The 19,454-nt window shown below is 41.9% G+C and overlaps 1 protein-coding gene across 1 annotated transcript in view; it reads right to left on the bottom strand.

Annotated features, from left to right (window-relative positions):
- LOC139553514 (fibroblast growth factor receptor-like 1) overlaps window positions 1–19,454 on the bottom strand; it is a 48,956-nt gene that overhangs the window by 18,380 nt on the left and 11,122 nt on the right. The window contains exon 3 of the mRNA XM_071365929.1: window positions 6,456–6,728. Within this exon, the coding sequence (XP_071222030.1) occupies window positions 6,456–6,728 (273 nt within the window). The remainder of the gene's footprint in view (window positions 1–6,455; window positions 6,729–19,454) is intronic.

The following is a 19,454-nucleotide window of genomic DNA, read 5'->3' on the forward strand; positions in this document are numbered from 1 at the left end:
AGCAGCAAGAGCGACATCATTGATGTATACAGAGAAGAGAGTCGGCCCGAGAATTGAGCCCTGTGGCACCCCCATAGAGACTGCCAGAGGTCCGGACAACAGGCCCTCCAATTTGACACACTGAACTCTAGGCAGTCATTTGAGAAACCAAGGCTGTTGAGTCTGCCGATAAGAATGTGGTGATTAACAGAGTCGAAAGCCTTGGGCAGGTCGATGAATACGGCTGCAAGGTATTGTGTTTTATCGATGGCAAGTTATGATATCGTTTAGGACCTTGAGCGTGGCTGAGGTGCACCCATGACCAGCTCGGAAGCCAGATTGAATAGCGGAGAAGGTACGGTGGGATTCGAAATGGTCTGTGATCTGTTTGTTAACTTGGCTTTCGAAGACCTTAGAAAGGCAGGGTAGTGTGGCGGGCCGGGCGCAGTGCGCGCAAACCAAGGGGGCCAGGTGCACGGTGTTTCCTCCGACACATTGGTGCGGCTGGCTTCCGGGTTGGAGGCGCGCTGTATTAAGCAGTGCGGCTTGGTTTGGTTGTGCTTCGGAGGACGCATGGCTTTCGACCTTCGTCTCTCCCGAGCCCGTACGGGAGTTGTAGCGATGAGACAAGATAGTAATTACTAGCGATTGGATACCACGAAAATTGAGGAGAAAAGGGGGTCAAATTTTTACAAAATAAAAATAAGAAAGGCAGGGTAGGATAGATATAGGTCTGTAGCAGTATGGGTCTAGAGTGTCTCTCCCTTTTGAAGAGGGGGATGACCCCGGAAGCATTCCAATCTTTGGGGAACTCAGACAATACGAAAGAGAGGTTGAACAGGCTAGTCATAGGGGTTGCAACAATTTCGGCATATCATTTTAGAAAGAGAGGGTCCAGATTGTCTAGCCCGGCTGATTTGTAGGGATCCAGATTTTGCAGCTCTTTCAGAACATCAGCTGTCTGGATTTGGATGAAGGAGAAATGGGAGAGGCTTGGGCGAGTTGCTTTAGGGGTAGGGGTAGCCAGGTGGAAAGCATGGCCAGCCGTAGAAAAATGCTTATTGAAATTCTCAATTATCGTGGATTTATCGGTGGTGACAGTGTTTCCTAGCCTCAGTGCAGTGGGCAGCTGGGAGGAGGTGCTCTTATTCTCCATGGACTTTAGTGTCCCAGAACTTTTTTGAGTTTGTGCTACAGGATGCAAATTTATGTTTGAAAAAGCTAGCCTTAGCTTTCCTAACTGCTTGTGTATATTGGTTCAACTTCCCTGAAAAGTTGCATATCACGGGGGCTATTTGATGCTAATGCAGTACGCCACAGGATGTTTTTGTGCTGGTCAAGGGCAGTCAGGTCTTGAGTGAACCAAGGGCTATATCTGTTCCTGGTTCTACATTTTTTGAATGGGCATGCTTATTTAAGATGGTGAGGAAGGCACTTTTAAAGAATATCCAGGCATCCTCTACTGACGGGAAGAGGTCAATATCCTTCCAGGATACCCGGGCCAGGTCGATTAGAAAGGCCTGCTCACTGAAGTGTTTTAGGGAGCGTTTGACAGTGATGAGGGGTGGTCGTTTGACCACAGACCTATCACGCACGCAGGCAATGAGGCAGTGATTGCTGAGATCCTGGTTGAAGACAGCAGAGGTGTATTTAGAGGTCAAGTTGGTCAGGATGATATCTAAGTGGGTGCCCATGGTTATGGATTTAGGCTTGTACCTGGTAGGTTCCTTAATAATTTGTGTGAGATTGAGGGCATCTAGCTTAGATTGTAGGGCGGCCGGGGTGTTAAGCATATCCCAGTTTAGGTCCCCTAACAGTGCGAACTCTGAAGATAGATGGGGGGCAATCTATTCACAAATGGTGTCCAGGGCACAGCTGGGGTCTATAACAAGCAGCAACGGTGAGAGACTTGTTTCTGGAAAGGTGGATTTTTAAAAGTAGATGCTCGAATTGTTTGGGCACAGACCTGGGAAGTATGACAGAACTCTGCAGGCTATCTCTGCAGTAGATTGCAACTCCGCCCCCTTGGGCATTTCTATCTTGTCGGAAGATCTTATAGTTAGGGTTGGAAATTTCAGGAATTTGGTGGCCTTCCTAAGCCATGAGTCAGACACGGCTAGGACATCAGGGTTGGCCGAGTGTGCTAAAGTAGTGAATAAAACAAACTTAGGGAGGAGGCTTCTAATGTTAACATGCATGAAACCAAGGCTTTTAGGGTTACTGAAGTCAACAAATGAGAGTGCCTGGGGAATGGGAGTGTTGCTGGGGGCTGCAGGGCCTGGGTTAACCTCTACATCACCGGAGGAGGAGCAGGATAAGGGTACGGCTAAAGGCTATAAGAACTGGTCGTCTAGAGCGTTCGGAACAGAGAGTAAAAGGAGCAGATTTCTGGGCGCGGAAGAATAGATTCAAGGCATAATGTACAGACAAGGGTATGGTAGGATGTGAGTACAGTGGAGATAAATCTAGGCATTGAGTGACGATGAGAGAGGTTTTGTCTCTAGAGGTACCATTTTAAGCCAGGTGAGGTCACCGCATGTGTGGGGGGTGTAACAAAAGCGCTATCTAAGGCATATTGGGCAAGGCTAGGGGCTCTACAGTGAAATAAGACAATAATCACTAACCAAAACAGCAATAGACAAGGCTAGCTGGGAGATGGGCCTAGCTCGAGGCTAGCTCCAGGCTAACTGGTGCTTGCTTCGGGACAGAGACGTTAGCCAGGAGTAGCCACTCGGATAGCAGCTAGCTAGCTGCGATGATCCGGTATTAAGGTTCAGCGCTTGCGGTAGGAATCCGGAGATGTGGTAGAGAAAAAGCAGTCCGATATGCTCTGGGTTGACATCGCGCTGTTCAGACTGGCAGGAATTGACCGGGCTGAAGCTGGCTGACTTGGAACCTGCTTCCATTCAGCCACGCGCATCAGCAAATCCATACCACATTGGGTGAGGCGGGTTGCAGGAAAGTATATTTAAATTGTAGGTGGAATGTGAGATTAAAATATATACGGAAAAAAACGATGAAAACCGACTATTTACATGGGACAAGACAAACACACGTCCGACTGCTACACCATCTTGGCAACCACCTGTCAGGTGGATGGATTATCTTGGCAAAGGAGAAATACTTACTAACTTGGATGAAAACAAAGTTGTGCACAACATTAGAGAGAAGCTGTTTGTGCATATCAAACATTTCTGGGACCTTTTATTTCAGTTCATGAAACATGGGACCAACACTTTACATGTTGTGTTTATCTATTTTTTTCAGCATAAATCAAATCCATGATGAGAATAATCAGATGAACTGATACCAGACACGGACCTGGTGGCGTCGCAGGAAGATTGGAGTACCATGAACCAAGAGGTTGAGTTCAAATCCCAGGTGAGGACATGTTGAATAATAATGACCGTATAAATGAACATGTACAATCTAATCATACATTTTAAATGCACTGTTTGTGACTATTCCTAATCTTGCCAACAGACAAAGAGCTATGAATGGATTAGTGGTTCACCAATCATGGCCTTGATTGTTCCCATGAAACATTTCTAGAACTTTAATATCTAATGTTCTGAGAACATAGTAACCATATTCAGGGTAAGTTCTATTTGACATTAAAGGGATACTTCGGAATTTTGGCAATGAGTCCCTTTAGAAACTTGTGGATACCATTTTTATGTCTCTGTGTGCAGTTTGAAGGAAGTTGCTAACCAGCACTAGCACAATTGCTAACTATTGTTAGCGCAATGACTGGAAGTCACTACGTGCCTTAAGCTTGAAAGCAGGCCAGGGTATTGTCGCCACTGTTCCCCTGAACAGCACTTGAACTGACTGCATCATTTTCTTTCTGAGCTCAAGTAAAAACAAACTCAAATAATGGATTCTGTTCGCAGAGCTACGTTGGAAGCTGGCCAGTATTACACCTCCCATTTACAACACACAAATAAATCTCTCTGAAGAAACTACCAGCCTTCCCCACCAGGCATTGAACTATACACAAACACAGTAGAAAAAAAGAAGGAAGTGAAGCGCTGCTAAGGTACACAACAGTAGATTTTGGTAGACAGAAGGTGCTCTTTGGTATAAGGGGTCAATTGGTCATCAAAAAGAAAGGAGGACCAAGGCACTCTTCATATAAAAACTCAGACTTGTTTCGGCTGCATGCCCTTCATCAGGGAGTTTTTAAACTTTGTTTCCTTTTAACATGCCATACAAATAAAGGCATTTTTATTAATTATATGAAGAGTACATACAAAACACAATTAAGATGTTTAACAATTAGGCACATCAAGAGGTACAATAATTTCACCATTGATTGGAAAGTGCCGCTCACAATAAGTATGGACCATTCTACCGTTTTTAGGCTGTCAGTTCTCTCAATGTATGACTTCAGTCCTGTAAATGTTTTAAAATGAGGCTCCCCAGCCCAAAAAGCCTCTGACTGCACCCCTGATGGGACAATTACCTATAAAAACAAACAAACTGGTGGTGTGTGCCAGTCCCAGACTGGGATGATGGATGAGAGAATGGAGAGAAGAGAGGGAGGGGGAGGTCTCTGTGGTCTTACAAAACAGAGATGTACAATGACTGCTGAGAGGCTAGTGTTGGGTTGTCACGCATTCACCACAAACGGTGGGAAAGGAAAACAGAACCAACTCCATCTGTATGAAGAACGAGGCCAAACAGTTTGTGGTGGAGATCAGAGGGTGAAAATAATGTTGTTCAGTATAATAAAATACACATAAGAAAACAGTATGCCTCAAGAAAAAAAACATATCTTTCTTGTGTGGGAGTAGGTATCTAGTAATACAGGCAGGTTGAAGTTATCTTATACAATCTCGCCCTGCTTCAGCACTACTGAAGGCTAGAATACTTTTCATTACATAGTACAGGGCTCCCGAGTGGCGCAAGACACTGCATCTCAATGCAAGAGGTGTCACTGCAGTACCTGGTTCGAATCCAGGCTGCATCACATCCGGCCGTGATTGGGAGTCCCATAGGGCGGTGCACAATTGGCCCAGCGTCGTCTGGGTTTGGGCGGGGTAGACCGTCATTGTAAATAAGAATTTGTTCTTAACTGACTTGCCTAGTTAAATAAAAAACAGGAAGGCCAAGCTAGATAAATCAGTTGTGAGTTACACACAATACTATGTAAGGAGAGATATGCTATCTATCATTTGGATAGATTGACTGACTTGATGATTTATACACTGTGCTGCACTGCAATCATAGAGATATTTCTGAACTGAGCATGGTCCAATGTAAATCATGTGGGCAACCTGACACTGCAGGTTATTACTATCACAGCGAAGAGTTTACATGACGTAACAGCAATGTACAGTAAAAGAACGTATTATAAGTACAGCCGACAGCCATGACTGATGAAATACACTCGTGTGAACTTTGACATTCCTCCTCTTGGTGTGTCTATAGTGTATATCTAACCAGGAAAAATCAACAGCTTTGCACTCTTGTTGACATCTCAGTCAACTTCATATTGAACAGGAGCCAAAAAAACTTTGTTAGAATCACATTTCCCAAGATCCGCATCCCGACCCTATGATACTCGCTACACAATGGACATCATTCTCTTTCCCCACTGTTATCCTGATCTGATCTTTTTGATTAGGGTTCTACCCCAAAACAAGGCCAGTGTGAGAAACCATCACAAGACCAGGAAGCAGCTCCTCCGGTCGGCCCCTGCTCTCCCCTCTTCTCCCCTGCAGGAGGCTCTGGACCTAATTAGGCATCTTAGAGTAATTAAACTAAACAGAGCTTTCACGCTCCACTCCTCTCATTCATCACGCTCTACTCAAGCACAGAGCCATCCTACTGTACTGTATGTACAGAGAGAGCAGCACTATGGCCTTAAAGTGGAGGAAGTAGACCAGTGACCAGTAGCTTGACTTGCTGAGAGTTTAAATACTTGACTCTTGCACACCACATCATGTCCTCTTATATGCTTTACGGGGCTTCATAGGTTAATGTTAAGGTGAACATGTGTCTTGTTGGACTATTCCGAATTAAAGAGCCTCTGCTTTAACAAACCAGAGTTTAGCCTGGGGATAGGGAAGAAGTTATTAAGATCTGCTTGAGTCACCGAGGATGATGCAATATGAAACAACATCCCATGCTGCTGTTGACTTTGGGATTGAGCAGTATAGGATATAACAGATATAAGAGAGTAGGGGACTAACTTCAATCCCCCTTCCTAAATCCCCTTATTTCAGAGCCATGAATCCATGGTGCATGTTATTGTCTTTTAACATCTGCATATCGACACGATCTTGACCTGAGCGGAAGAGTTAAGTGACTGACTTTAAATCACTTCCTCAAAAGATGATGGCAAGTTTTGAGTCATGTACATGGTTTCTGGGTAGCGTCATCGTAAAGGTGATTTCACTGTGAATGGTATTACTTGGCAAACAGTAATATACTGTAATGTAGAGCAGACTGCAAGACACCTTTCTACTTACCGATGACAATGAGGGTATAGTTGATATTAACGCTGCCGAAGCCATTGGTGGCTTTGCAGACGTAGGTTCCAGCATCCTCGGCCTCCACCTCCTTGATCTTCAGGCCCAGGCGGAGGATGCGGAAGCGGATCCAGCCGCTGTGGATGTTGCGGCCGTCCTTGGTCCACATGATGAGGGGTGGAGGGTCTCCCTCCACAGGGCATGGTAGCTTGATGGAACTCCCCAGGCGCACTGGCTGTCTGTGGGCCACCCTCTCAGACACCCACGGAGGACCTGGAGCAACACATACAAATTGAGTTGAACCATATGTATGTTCAACAACAGTCTTCATTTAATCTAGACATATAATACAGACTACATTGATATACATCAATAAACCACATATTACTGTAACTCATCTCTAATTTGAACTGATTTGATACCAATTGATCTCTGACTCGGGCTGTATTGAATTAAGCAAAAACGCTTGAATGCTTTTTGGGAAGATGTGGGGGATTATTCATTACCCCTTCTTTCGTCTGATTACTGAGAGATGTTGAAACCAGATTGTAATAATTGGACTAGCCTTGTCATCCATTACAGACAGAGTTGGAGGCTCTGGCTCTGGTTGTGTGTAGCGTGCGGGAGATCAAAGCGCAACGGAGAGGGCAGGGCCACTGTGGGGTGGACAGCAGCCCCGCTCCCTGCTCCTAATTGGCTCAGGTTGGCCTCCTCTGATCTGGTGAAGTGGAGCTGGCTCAGACAACCTGTGATAGTCAAGTTACTTAGGAAGCCTGCACAATTCACCGAGACAGCTTAAAGCAGCAGTAGTGCTGAACCGGACCACAACATAACAGAGAGAAACTGAGCACAGTGAAACAACAGAAATTAGCAGATGAGTAGAGTAAAAAAATGTGGAGAATGCAACGTAATTTAACAAAACAGTTACTGGTCTTAAAATTAGCACTTGGCGTAGTCTGTCTTTCAATACAAATTGTCCGTCTGGTAGCAGTAAAACGTTTGGGAAGGCAGAATAAACAAGACCTCTCTCAACACACACTCAGTCACATTCCAACAGTGCATTTCACACATATGGTAAACAAGCAGTTCATTATAGAGATGGGGGTGTATAGGGAAGGGGGCTGCAGATAACTCCATCTGGGCCTTTATTGGTCATGTTGCTAACAGATGTGGCTCAACTCAACAGCAGGTAAAGGATCTGGAACCCTGGGCTGCCTGGGGATAGTAACCCTTGGGGGAGGTGGACTTCAGGTTCTGTTCATTGTAATGGTAACAGGCCACTCACAAGTTGTGTGTACCATTTTTTTTTAAACTGCATTATCAACACACTAATCTACGAGACTGCATAAAGTGGACAGTCAAAGGGTGAGTGTACGCTATCCTTTCACTCCACTCTGACTGCTCCATGAGAGACGGTGAACCCTATGCTATGTTAAATCAGTCTTACACACACACACACACACGTCCTCCCAGATACGCACATGGAGTGCACAGGCTCTGCCGTCCTCTTTGGCCTTCCTGTTCTGCAGCATGCACAGGAAATTGTAAGTGTCACTGTTTACGTCTGTGGGGAGAACGTGACCACAGTCTTTTTGGGGTTTTCAGCCAGCTCATATCTCACTCCTCTGCTACCAAGAGAGTAGAACAGAGGGACTCAGTGTTCACTCCTCCTCAACAGACTATCTGCTCAGAACCACAGAGAGAGCAAGAGAGAGGTCACAGCACATGGAGGAAATACCCACTGCCCAGCCTGAGTCTCAGCTTCACTAATTCATAAAGCTAATGAGTGTTTATCTAATGCAATCAACTGCTTCTAAATGTACAATGACAACAGAGAAGCGACCTTCTACCACAGATTAAATAAACTACTAACTCATTTCTATCAACTAACCAGGCCTATAGCAAACTGTCAAAATGCACTACTTCAGCATTATCAGAACAAAGCCTGAGGTGTCAAGTTTTTCTAACCCCACATTCTCTTTCTTCTGTATCATGAGAATGATCTTTTGGAGAAATTTTATTTTCAAAGAGCGCATTGTTTATGCAAGAAGAAGAACAAAGTATTTCTTTAGTGTTGTTAAAGAACTGAAAGCACTCACAAACACTTTTTTGCCCCCCGAAAAAACACGTTGGCTTAATAAACTAGAAGAGGGCTTGGCAGCCACACCAAGTGCGTGGAATGTGCAACAGATGATTTCCTCCCTCTGTCCCTCCTCTTAAAAGCCTTTTGATGTGCTTTGAAAAACAAGACATGAAGAGGTGCTGCAAGTCAAGGCCACCGTCTGAGTAACGTAATAAGTGTTTGTGCTGTATGAATGACCACCATCCTCTCCTCAACAGAAATACTTCTCCTCCTCTATCTCAAGGACAGGTTCTTTTAAAATTGTAGCTGAAATGAAGCCTCAGATTAAATGCTTAGAGACATAGACCCTCCCTGTGAAGTAAATACTCAATAGGTCCATTGCAGTGACATCGGTTTCTAACTCTGTTACACACTTAGATTCAGTTTGTTCTTTTACATGATCTATGACACACTGCATACTTCAATCTACTCTAACAAAGTCTGTTCATGTCAGTGGAGGAACTCTGTTACTAAGCAGTGGGATGACAAATGGAACTCTGGAAGATTTACATCAAACGGGTCAGCACTTGAGTGTTTACACAACTGGTTTGTGTTATTAGCGTCCCTGTAAATGGAAAGCGATACATATGACCGCATGCATGAGCTTTCCCGTGTTGCCGTAATGGTGAAGGGCCTTATTTTAGCCGAGCTCTGCGTTTAAATGGAATCTTTCATGGTGAGGAAGAGGAGGTCTGGCGACTCACAGAATTAGCTCTGTTTTTCTTTGCTCAATTTGGTGATGGATTATTTTAAGAGAAAGGGGCACATTAAACAAGAGGCATTCTTGTGATTCAGGCTAAATATATCTCTGGTTTCATTAACCGTTTGGAGGGGTTAAGCAACTGTTGATTCAACATGAGGACAGAGCTAGAGAGAAACAGAGGAGGGAATCAGAGAATGAGAAAGAAAGAGGGGAACACACAAGCAGACTGTAGTAGGCTGCCAGGCTTCAGTGATGTTCAGATGGGCTGGCAGCTCTTCCCTCCTTTCTGTTTTCTTCTTCAAAACACCTGTGGATTTGTAATGATGTGTACATGCATTTTTTCCTCTCTACGAGTGCTTTGGTCTTTCTAGTCATCGCAAACAGGTCAATAAAGGAATGACTCCATTGCTGACAGACATTAGAATAGAGAACACCTGGGTCTCAAGAAACCGCACTCGGTGATGCATGCAATACAGTAAACAACACATTTACAGAGCATTCGGAAAGTATTCTAACCCCTTTTTCCACATTTTGTTACGTTACAGCCTTATTCTAAAATGTATTAAATTGTTTTTTTTCCTTCATCAATCTACACACAATACCCCATAATGACAAAGCAAAAATAGTTTAAAAAAAAGTTTTAGCTAATTTATAATAAAAAAAATAAATATCACATTTACTTAAGTATTCAGACCCTTTACTCACTACTTTGTTGAAGCTCCTTTGTCAGCGATTACAGCCTCGAGTCTTCTTGGGTATGGCGCTACAAGCTTGGCACACTTTAATTTGGGGAGTTTCTCCCATTCTTCTCTGCAGATCCTCTCAAGCTCTACCAGGTTGGATGGGGAGCAATGCTGCACAGATCTCGCCAGAGATGTTTGATTGGGTTCAAGTCCGGGCTCTGACTGGAACACTCAAGGACATTCAGAAACTTGTCCCGAAGCCACTCCTGCATTGTCTTGGCTGTGTGCTTAGGGTCATTGTCCTGTTGGAAGGTGAACCTTAGCCACAGTCTGAGGTCCTGAGTGCACTTGAGCAGGTTTTCATCAAGGATCTCTCTGTACTTTGCTCCGTTCATCTTTGCCTTGATCCTGACTAGTCTCCCAGTCCCTGCCACTGAAAAACATCCCCACAGCATGATGCTGCCACCACCATGCTTCACCGTAGGGACTGTGCCAGGTTTCCTCCAGACGTGACGCTTGGCATTCAGGTCAAAGAGTTCCATCTTTGATTCATCAGACCAGAGAATCTTGTTTCTCATGGTCTGAGAGTTCTTTTAGTGCCTTTTGGCAAACTCCAAGAGGGCTGTCATATGCCTTTTACTGAGGAATGGCTTCTGTCTGGCCACTCTAACCCAAAGGCCTGATTGGTGAAGTGCTGCAGAGATGGTTGTCCTTCTGGAAAGTTCTCCCATCTCCACAGAGGAACTCTACAGCTCTGTCAGAGTGACCATCGGGTTCTTGGTTACCTTCCTGACCAATGCCCTTCACTCCTGATTGCTCAGTTTGGTCGAGTGGCCAGCTCTAGGAAGAATCTTGGTGATTACAAACTTCTTTCATTTATGAATTAGGGATGCCACTGTGTTCTGGGGGACCTTCAATGCTGCAAAAAATGTTGGTACCCTTCCCCAGATCTGTGCCTGGAAACAATTCTGTCTCTGAGCTCTACGGACATTTCCTTCAACCTCATGGCTTGGATTTTGCTCTGGTATGCACTGTCAACTGTGGGACCTTATATCGACAGGTGTGTGCTTTCTCAAACCATGTCCAATCAATTGAATTTACCACAGGTGGACTCCAATCAAATTGTATAAACATCTCAAGGATGATCGATGGAAACAGGATGCACCTGAGCTAAATTTCAAGTCTCGTAGCAAAGGGTCTGAATACTTATGTAAATAAGCTATTTCTGTCTTAGTTATTTTATACATTTGCAAACATTTCTAAAAAACAGTTTTTGCTTTGTCATTATAGGGTATTGTGTGTTAATTGCTGAGGAAAATGTTTTATTTAATCCATTTTAGAATAAGGCAGTAACGTAACAAAATGTGGAAAAAGTCAAGGGGTCTGTTTCCGAAGGCAATGTAGGTCTTAGTTGTACCACACTAACACCATGGCTACACAGGTCACGTTTGTGCATGCGCCATCGTGCGCATGTTGATTTTGTCTATCCCCATCATAGACTTAGACATCGCATCAGTGTATCTGTCCCATTATGGTGTCTGTGAGAGCACGGGCAGCACAATTGAGGCCATCTCCATTTTGAAGTAGTCCATTTTCTTCTTCTACTAGAAGGAAATTGTTGGCAAACAAACTGAAAGGGTGTATATAATATGGTGACTTTTATCAAAATAAGTAGAGTCACAAACAAAAGAGGTGTTGTGCAAATACAGAATGCAACTTCCAAATAAAAATCAGTCTGTAAATATGCCCATATAGTTTCACAAACTATATGTCATGATCCAAAAGCAAATGAGTCACAAATTATGATTTGCAAATTAACGCAATACAGTTTTTTTTCTGTTTAACACAGCATATTTTACAAAAATATTTTTTACTTTGCAAACACAACAGTGGTCAAACATGTTTTCGTGAATATGACTGATTAACTCTTATGACCTGCATCTTACATATTTATTACTTGTATTACATTTGTGAGTTGACTCGCATTTTTGAGTTGCTCCACATATTTGTGAGTTGCGTTTTACAGATCAGTTGTGCAAATGTAATATACAGAATCTAGACTAGGACATCTTCAGTTCTCATACAAATAAGATAAAAATGAATATATTACAATAACTTTTGAAAATGCATCTGTTTTGGTATCCTAGCTTCCTTTCTTGTTTTCATATCTTAATTCCCTCCTATCCTAGCTTGCTTTCCTTGATCCCTTTTGCTTCCTTTCCTCCCCTTCTTTGCTTTCCTAGCTCTCTTTCCTCCTATCCTTTCTTAACTCAATTTTCTTTCCTCCTCGCCTAGCTTCCTTTCCTCCATTCCTTGCACCCTTTCCTTCCTAGCTTCCTTTCCTCTCATCCTTTCCTTGCTCCCTTTCTTTCCATGACTTTCTCTTCTCTATTCTTTCCTTTCTCCCTTTCCTTCCCCGGCTTCCTCTCCTCCTTTCCTATTTCCCTTTCTTTTCCACCTTTCCTAGCTCCCTTTCATCCTATCCATTTCTAGCTCCATTCCCTAGATTCCTTTCCTTGGTCTTTCCTATCTTCTATTCCTTATTTCCTAGCTGTCTTTCCTCCTATTCTTTCCTAACTATGTTTTCATTCCTCCTATCCTAACTTCCTTTCCTCCTCTAGCTTCCTTTCGTCTCCTCCTTTTCTAATTTTCTAGCTTTATTTCCTAATTTCATTGTCCCCTTTCTTTCCCTAACTTCCTTTCCTAGTTTACTTTCCTTTCCTACATTCCTGTCCTTGCTCTCTTTCCTTCCTTTTCTCCCCTTCTTTTCTTTCCTAGCTCCCTTTCCTCCAATCCTTTCCTAACTACATTTAATTTCCTCCTTTCTTAGCTTCCTTTCCTTGGTATTTCCCCATCCTCCATTCCTCTTTTCCTAGCTTCCTTTCCTTGATCCCTTTCCTTCCCTCCTTTGCTATGATAGCTCCTATTCTAACTCTCTTTCCTTTCTTTCTATCATAGCTTCCTATCCTTCTTTCCTTGCTCCCTTTCCTCTCCTCCTTTCCTATATACCTTTCATCCTTTCCTAGCTTCCTTTCCTCCTTTTCTTATGCCATTTCCTTCCCTAACTTCCTTTCCTAGATCCCTTTCCTTCTTTCCCAGCTTCCTTTCCTCCTACTACAGTAGTGACTTTGGGAATTCTATAATACTACTATTACAGTGAACATAACAGTAGCAGCAAATCAGGGGCCCTATGGTAGTGTCCACCCTAAGATTGGAAGGGTGGGGGTTCGATCCCTGGTCGAGTCATACCAACCAAAGACATTTGATCTGATGCCTGGCTTTTTGGCATTCAGCATTAAAGGGGAAGTTCGCCAATTTGTACATGTAGATTGGTTTTTACTCTTTCTGTGATTGTAGTTGATCCCCAAAACCTTTTTTTAAATATTTTGTTTAATTATAGGGAAAATTTTGCTGAGTGATCACTTGCCATTGTCTACAATGCATTATGAAAATGTGTTTAAAGCATGTAACAAAATGCTCCAAAACTCTCCAAACCAACTCAAACCATCCCATTATGAATTATTTTTTTATTTTCCATTGAAGTTAAGGAAAGAAAGGAAACAAGGAAAAAGACAGCTAGGAAATGAGGAAAGGAAAGGAAGCTAGGAAATGAAAAGAAGAAAATAAGTTAAGGAAAGAAAGGGACAAAGGAAATGTTGAAATAAAGCTACAAAATGACCTAGAAAAGGAAGAGAGGAAAGATAGGAAAGGATAGGCGGAAAGATAGTTAGGAAAGGTTAGGAGGAAAGAGAGCTAGAAAAGCAAAGGAGGGAAGGGGAGGAAAAGAAGGAAAAGGATCAAGGAAGGGAAGCTAGGAAAGAAGGAATGGAAGATAGGATAGACCAATGAATGGAAGCTAGGAAAGGGAGATAGGAAATGATAGGAGGAAAGGGAGCTAGGAAAGAAGGAAAGGAGGAAAGGGAAGCAATGATGATATAGATGTTCTTCTTCTTTGTTTTTATGTTTTATTATCTCGCTGCTATAGTGTGTTCAACCATGTTGGATCTTGCCTAGCCATCTTGTCTCAAGAGGACCACAATGGAAATAAGTCCCAGACTTTATTGTGTGTTATCCTTGATGATTTTACTCACTTGTTTTTGAAAATGGTCAAATTAATAAACTAAACAACAACAAAAATAGGAAAGGAATAGAGGAGAGGAAGCCAGGGAAGGAAAGGGAGCAAGTAAAGGATGAGAGGAAAGGAAGCTAGGAAGGAAAGGAAGTAAGGAATGGAAGAAAGGAAGCTAGGCTAGAAGGAAAGGTAAGGGAGTTAGAAAAGGATAGGATATCTGGCCTATGATGGTCATAATGCTTCTTGACAGTGCCATAAAGTGTATATTCTACAAGTTATTAATAAATGGGGTAAAAAAAACATGATTGTAAAGAATTCATTACAACAATGAACCAAGGATTTAAGAAACAAACTTTCAAATAAAAGGAAACTTCTCGGCAGGGAAACAAAAAAATAAAAAATAAAAGTGGGTTTTGACACTCTTATATAGGTGTCATAACCAGCCATAAACTAATGCAAAACATGTCACAACAGGTTTAAATATATGACAGTGTTTTGACCATATTATGACAGGTTATGACAAGTTATGTCAGGTGCATGACCATGTCATAATGTGTTATGACACTAGGTGTCAAGTAAAGTGTTACCCATTAGGTGTGTAACTCATTAGGGCGTCCTCCCGCGTTGCTCAGAATGACAGAAAACACATTTAGATTATGGTAATTAATTTTAACGAAACATGCAACTCCTGTAATGAAGCAGTCAATAAAATGTCATTGTCAAACATTTCCCAAAATGAAATTCGTGGGAAAAAGGGAAAACACCATTTTAAACAGCGCACCTGATGCAAGCAGTATAGGAAAGAGATGAAAATATTCTTTAGACATTTAGAAAGAGGGTGAATCTAAAGATGCAACAACTAGGATGGGTTGCTAATATGACTAGGATTGTGCATTTGGCTTCTGGACAAGGAAAGAAAGTTGATATGAAAACCAGTAGAACAGAAGAAAAATGGCATTTGAGAAAGTCTTTCATAGGCAGCGCGCGTGGCAAAAGCCCTAGCTGATTATTGAGTTGCGACTGTCAGTGGAAAAACCTCTCAAATATGTGTGAAGATAATGTGTCTTGAGTATCATTTAAAATGTTGAGACAATTAGAAGGGGAGGGGTGTGTGGCGAAGATAGTCTATAGGCGCGTCTCTCTCCAGAATGCTTGTTCTCAGCTCTCCAGAATCCACTCAGATGTCTCCTGCCAATTCTCCCGTTTTCATTGTTTCATGTGAATTGTTTGCCCTTTGATTGTTTATTTGGATCAATTCACAGTGATGTATGTCACCAGTAGTACATGTACCGTCAATCCCCGTAATTTGGTTACATTAATTTATGTTAATGCATTGTATTACTAATTAGGCCCACAGTCATTTACCATTCTCATTCTTGGAGTGGAAACGTTGTTCACAACCTGCTACACTTGTGAGAAACAAATGTTGATTTATATCATAACCATCATTTACCAATTGTCAATTTGTTCGTTGTCTTTTATTAGGAGTGCTCCATGTGAGCAATGAGCATGGGTCTGGTTGTTAATGTTAAGCGAGTGCACGCTCCTGAGGATTAATAGAAGTAGCCATAGCCGCGAGCAGCACCCCGTGAAAATGCAGAATAAAAAATAAATATTCATAAAACAAACTATATTATTTTGTTGAAAGAAATATTTTTCGACAAAAGTAGTGCACAGGGCCGTTACTAGTATTATCAGAGTGATATTGACGTATGTAGCACGAGCAACAACAAAAAAATCCAGTATCTGCTTTGGCGAAGAAGGTAGTTGTATAATTAAGAACAGTACAGTATCTTGCAGGATTCAATAGTTGGAATTGTAAGAGTTGTTGCCCCGTCCCTTTCTCTGCAATTGTCATTCTAATGAATCCAGAAAGAACAAAACCCTGTCTTCAAACATTTACATCAGAAGGTGAAAAGTTATGAGCAAAGACACAAAACATCCACATCAAATTAAATATGTTTCATGACCAAGCAACCACTTTTTGTGCAGTATTAATTGACCATCCTTACAAACAACTTAATGTAAATGTACATTACTATATTGTACATAGGCTGGTCATCTAGGTTTGTACCTGTAGACTTTCCGTCAGCATAAAAAACAACAACACACAGTACAGTAATTTAGTACATTGAGACATCAAGTGGTTTGTGATGATGTGATGTGTCTCAGTTGGCAGAGCATGGAGCTTGTAATGCTAGGCTTGTGAGTTCAATTCCCACGGGGGACCAGTACAGAAAAAGTATGAACATGTAAGTTGCTCTGGATAAGACAGGAAACTCTGAGGGCCTGGAATAGGCTAGTTGATACAATGTTACAAGTTCGCTAGAGACAGCTTCATGCCAGATCCAGTTGATTGATTAGATACAATGTTGCATTTCACAAGTGATAGTTTAAGTCAAGACAGATAGAAAGGGAGGCAGACAGGCTGAGTAGAGAGATGCATATGATTGAAAGAACCAGCATTTTAATCAGTATAGGCTATTTTAATTAGTTGACAATGGAAGTTTTATAGGCCAACGGCTGCATTGGTAAATGATCATGGTGTATCAATGTGTCCATATGGCAGAAGCTGGTGCTCTCACATTAATTGAATTTTAACTTTGATATTTTTATCATTTTAATTCAGATTTTTATGATTAACCACGTGACAATGATTTTGAGAAACGAAAACGTTATTATTTAAATGAAACTGTTCCACAAAAATGCACATATGAAAATCAAATACTAGGATACATTGTAGACTACAATATGCTTCCCGAAACTTGAAACTCGTGTGCTGCCTGTTTAGTTTTATAAAATAATAAAATAAATAACAACTTTCTATGGTCTTATTTTCAAGCAAGGTAAGACATGCTTCATAATATGAAGTAAAACATTCAGGCTTCAAACAATCAAGTATGTTTTCAAATGACATACTGCCTCCTGCACACATTGTAAAGTGTTGGGTGATGGCTGATAGCACTGTTTTTTCTCACGGTCAATTTGGCCAGCAATAATTTTATTTATCTGGTTTTCATTTTTTTATGGGAAACCCTGACAAAGGCCACTCACAAACACGTGGAGCAACTCACAAATGTAAAGCAAGTCACAAATATGTCAAACGCAGGTCACAAACGTAATCTGTGGAGCCACAAATGTTGTTATATTCACAAAAACATATTTGACCCCTGTTGTGTTTACAAAGTAAGAAATATGTTTGTAAAATGTGCTGTGTTAGCCAGAAAAAAACGGTCTTGCATTTATTTTGCTAAACATTTGTTTTTGTTAAAGATTACTCATTTGTTTTTGGATCATGACGTATGTTTGTGAAACTATATGAGCAACAAAACCGACGTGTGCAGAACTATGGGGCAAAACAGACTGGTTAACTTAGATTTTTGAAAACATGTAAACTATATTTAATCTCTGAATGTTTATTGAAAACATAAATACATTTGCACAATGAGCTCTTGTTGTCTCTCAAATACATCATTACAGTTGTTGATTCACTAGATAACGAATTGTAGACATATTAGCATAGACATGACATGAGTCAAAACCCCTAAAAAAAAGACATGGTATCAATAACATTATAAACTGGGGGGGTTCGAGCCGTCAATGCTGATTGGCTGACAGCCGTGGTATATCAGACCATATAACATGGGTATGACAGAACATTTATTTTGACTGCTCTAATTACGTTGGTAACCAGTTTATAACAGCAATAAGGCACCTCGGGGGTTTGGGATATGTGGCAAATATACCACGGCTAAGGTCTGTGTCCAGGTACTCAGCGCTGCGCATAAGAACAGCCTTTAGCCGTGATATATTGGCCATATTCCACACCCCCTCGGGCCTTATTGCTTAAATATACAACTAGCTGAAATGAGACACCTATGATTCCCTCTTGTCATTGTGGCTAGCTATTTGACCGTTCAGAATCATAACACCCCACGGCCTTCATCATCGATGCTTTCGCATAATTGTCATGACGTTGTCAGCCAACCCATCTATAGGAAGTCCCACCCAGTTGACTTCTTCAAAATGGTGAAAGTCCTCAATGGCGCAGCCCATGCTAAAATAGGTTTTTGATACTAGAGTCCTCTGTCTATCTCCATGATTCCCACCAGACTCGATCATGACAGGTTAAATTACAAAAAACTGTGAGCCAACTATGTTAATTTGGGGACAGCTCTAAACACACATGAAACATTCATGAATGAGCTAGATAGCTGTTGCTAGCAGTTTGCCCTGGGAGATTAACATTGATTGGGTTGTTATTTTACCTGATCACGCATATATGGTCCCCTTTTTAGCTGGTTCTTTGTAGAATTTTGACCCGGATCATATAAATATCATGTGTTTCTATACTTCTGACGATTAATTCACAGATAAAAAGGGAAACCTAGTTAGTTTTTAGTTAGTTATCCTTGATTAATATCTCCTCGTTCATTTTTTCAAACAACCACGTGAGTTTGTATCTTCCTGATATGCAATAGGGGACTTGTGGAGCTTCTCAAATAGAACCAAGTTCTATTTTAGCGCTTGGCTATGCAGATGCTAGTTCACGCACGCTAGCAGTGTGGGGGAAATTATTGAATAACATGCATGTGTACATTTATTTTGAAGACTCACGCACCAAACGTGGCCGGTGTGGGTTGCATGTAACTCACCCACTCATAACAGTATTTGCTCTCCATCTCACCAGAGAACCCATGTTTTCTCTCATTTCTAACAGTCCAATGCCAAAACCATGAACCATTGACACATTTGGATGAGATCAAATATTTTGGCTCTAGCAAGACATTGTTCAGTAACCCTGATCCAGCTTTACTCTCACCAATCTTAGCTTTAACCATTTGAAAGTAGCAAACCACTCTTGTTCTGGATCAGTGCAACTTCTTGTCCCACCAGTGAGTGGGAAGTCCTCAGTACTGCTTGTCTGTTTCCTTAGTGAAGCGTACCAGTCTCCAGACAGACGCAGGCATCAGTCTTCACTAACTGCCCAGCGGCAGGAAATCAGTGTTTAATGGAACCTGTAGTTCCAGGGAAACATCATCCTACTGTCCATCTCTTAAAACATTAGGCAAACTTTAATATTACAACAAACAGAATGGATGGCAAAAGAGAACCAGTGGGATAGTATGTTACCCACAAATAGTCTGTCAAAGCCAGCCAAAACAGGACGAGGAAGAAAGGTGGATGTGAAAGAAGAAAATAGATGAAAACAAGAAACCGAACCCAGGACCAGAGACTTTACTTGAGAGGTTGAGTAGAGAGGGAAGGTGAGGCAGTCAACATGGCATGGGGAGTGTGTGAAAGACCATAGCTTCTGTTCTGAGACCACTGCTGCGCCGGGCTATACATTTCACAAGCACAGATAACAATCACTCTGAGAAAGAGTCATCCTGGCGACTAAAGAATAGAGGCGGGGGAG

This window comes from Salvelinus alpinus, chromosome 25 (assembly GCF_045679555.1).
Source record: "Salvelinus alpinus chromosome 25, SLU_Salpinus.1, whole genome shotgun sequence".
NCBI classification, from domain to species: domain Eukaryota; kingdom Metazoa; phylum Chordata; class Actinopteri; order Salmoniformes; family Salmonidae; genus Salvelinus; species Salvelinus alpinus.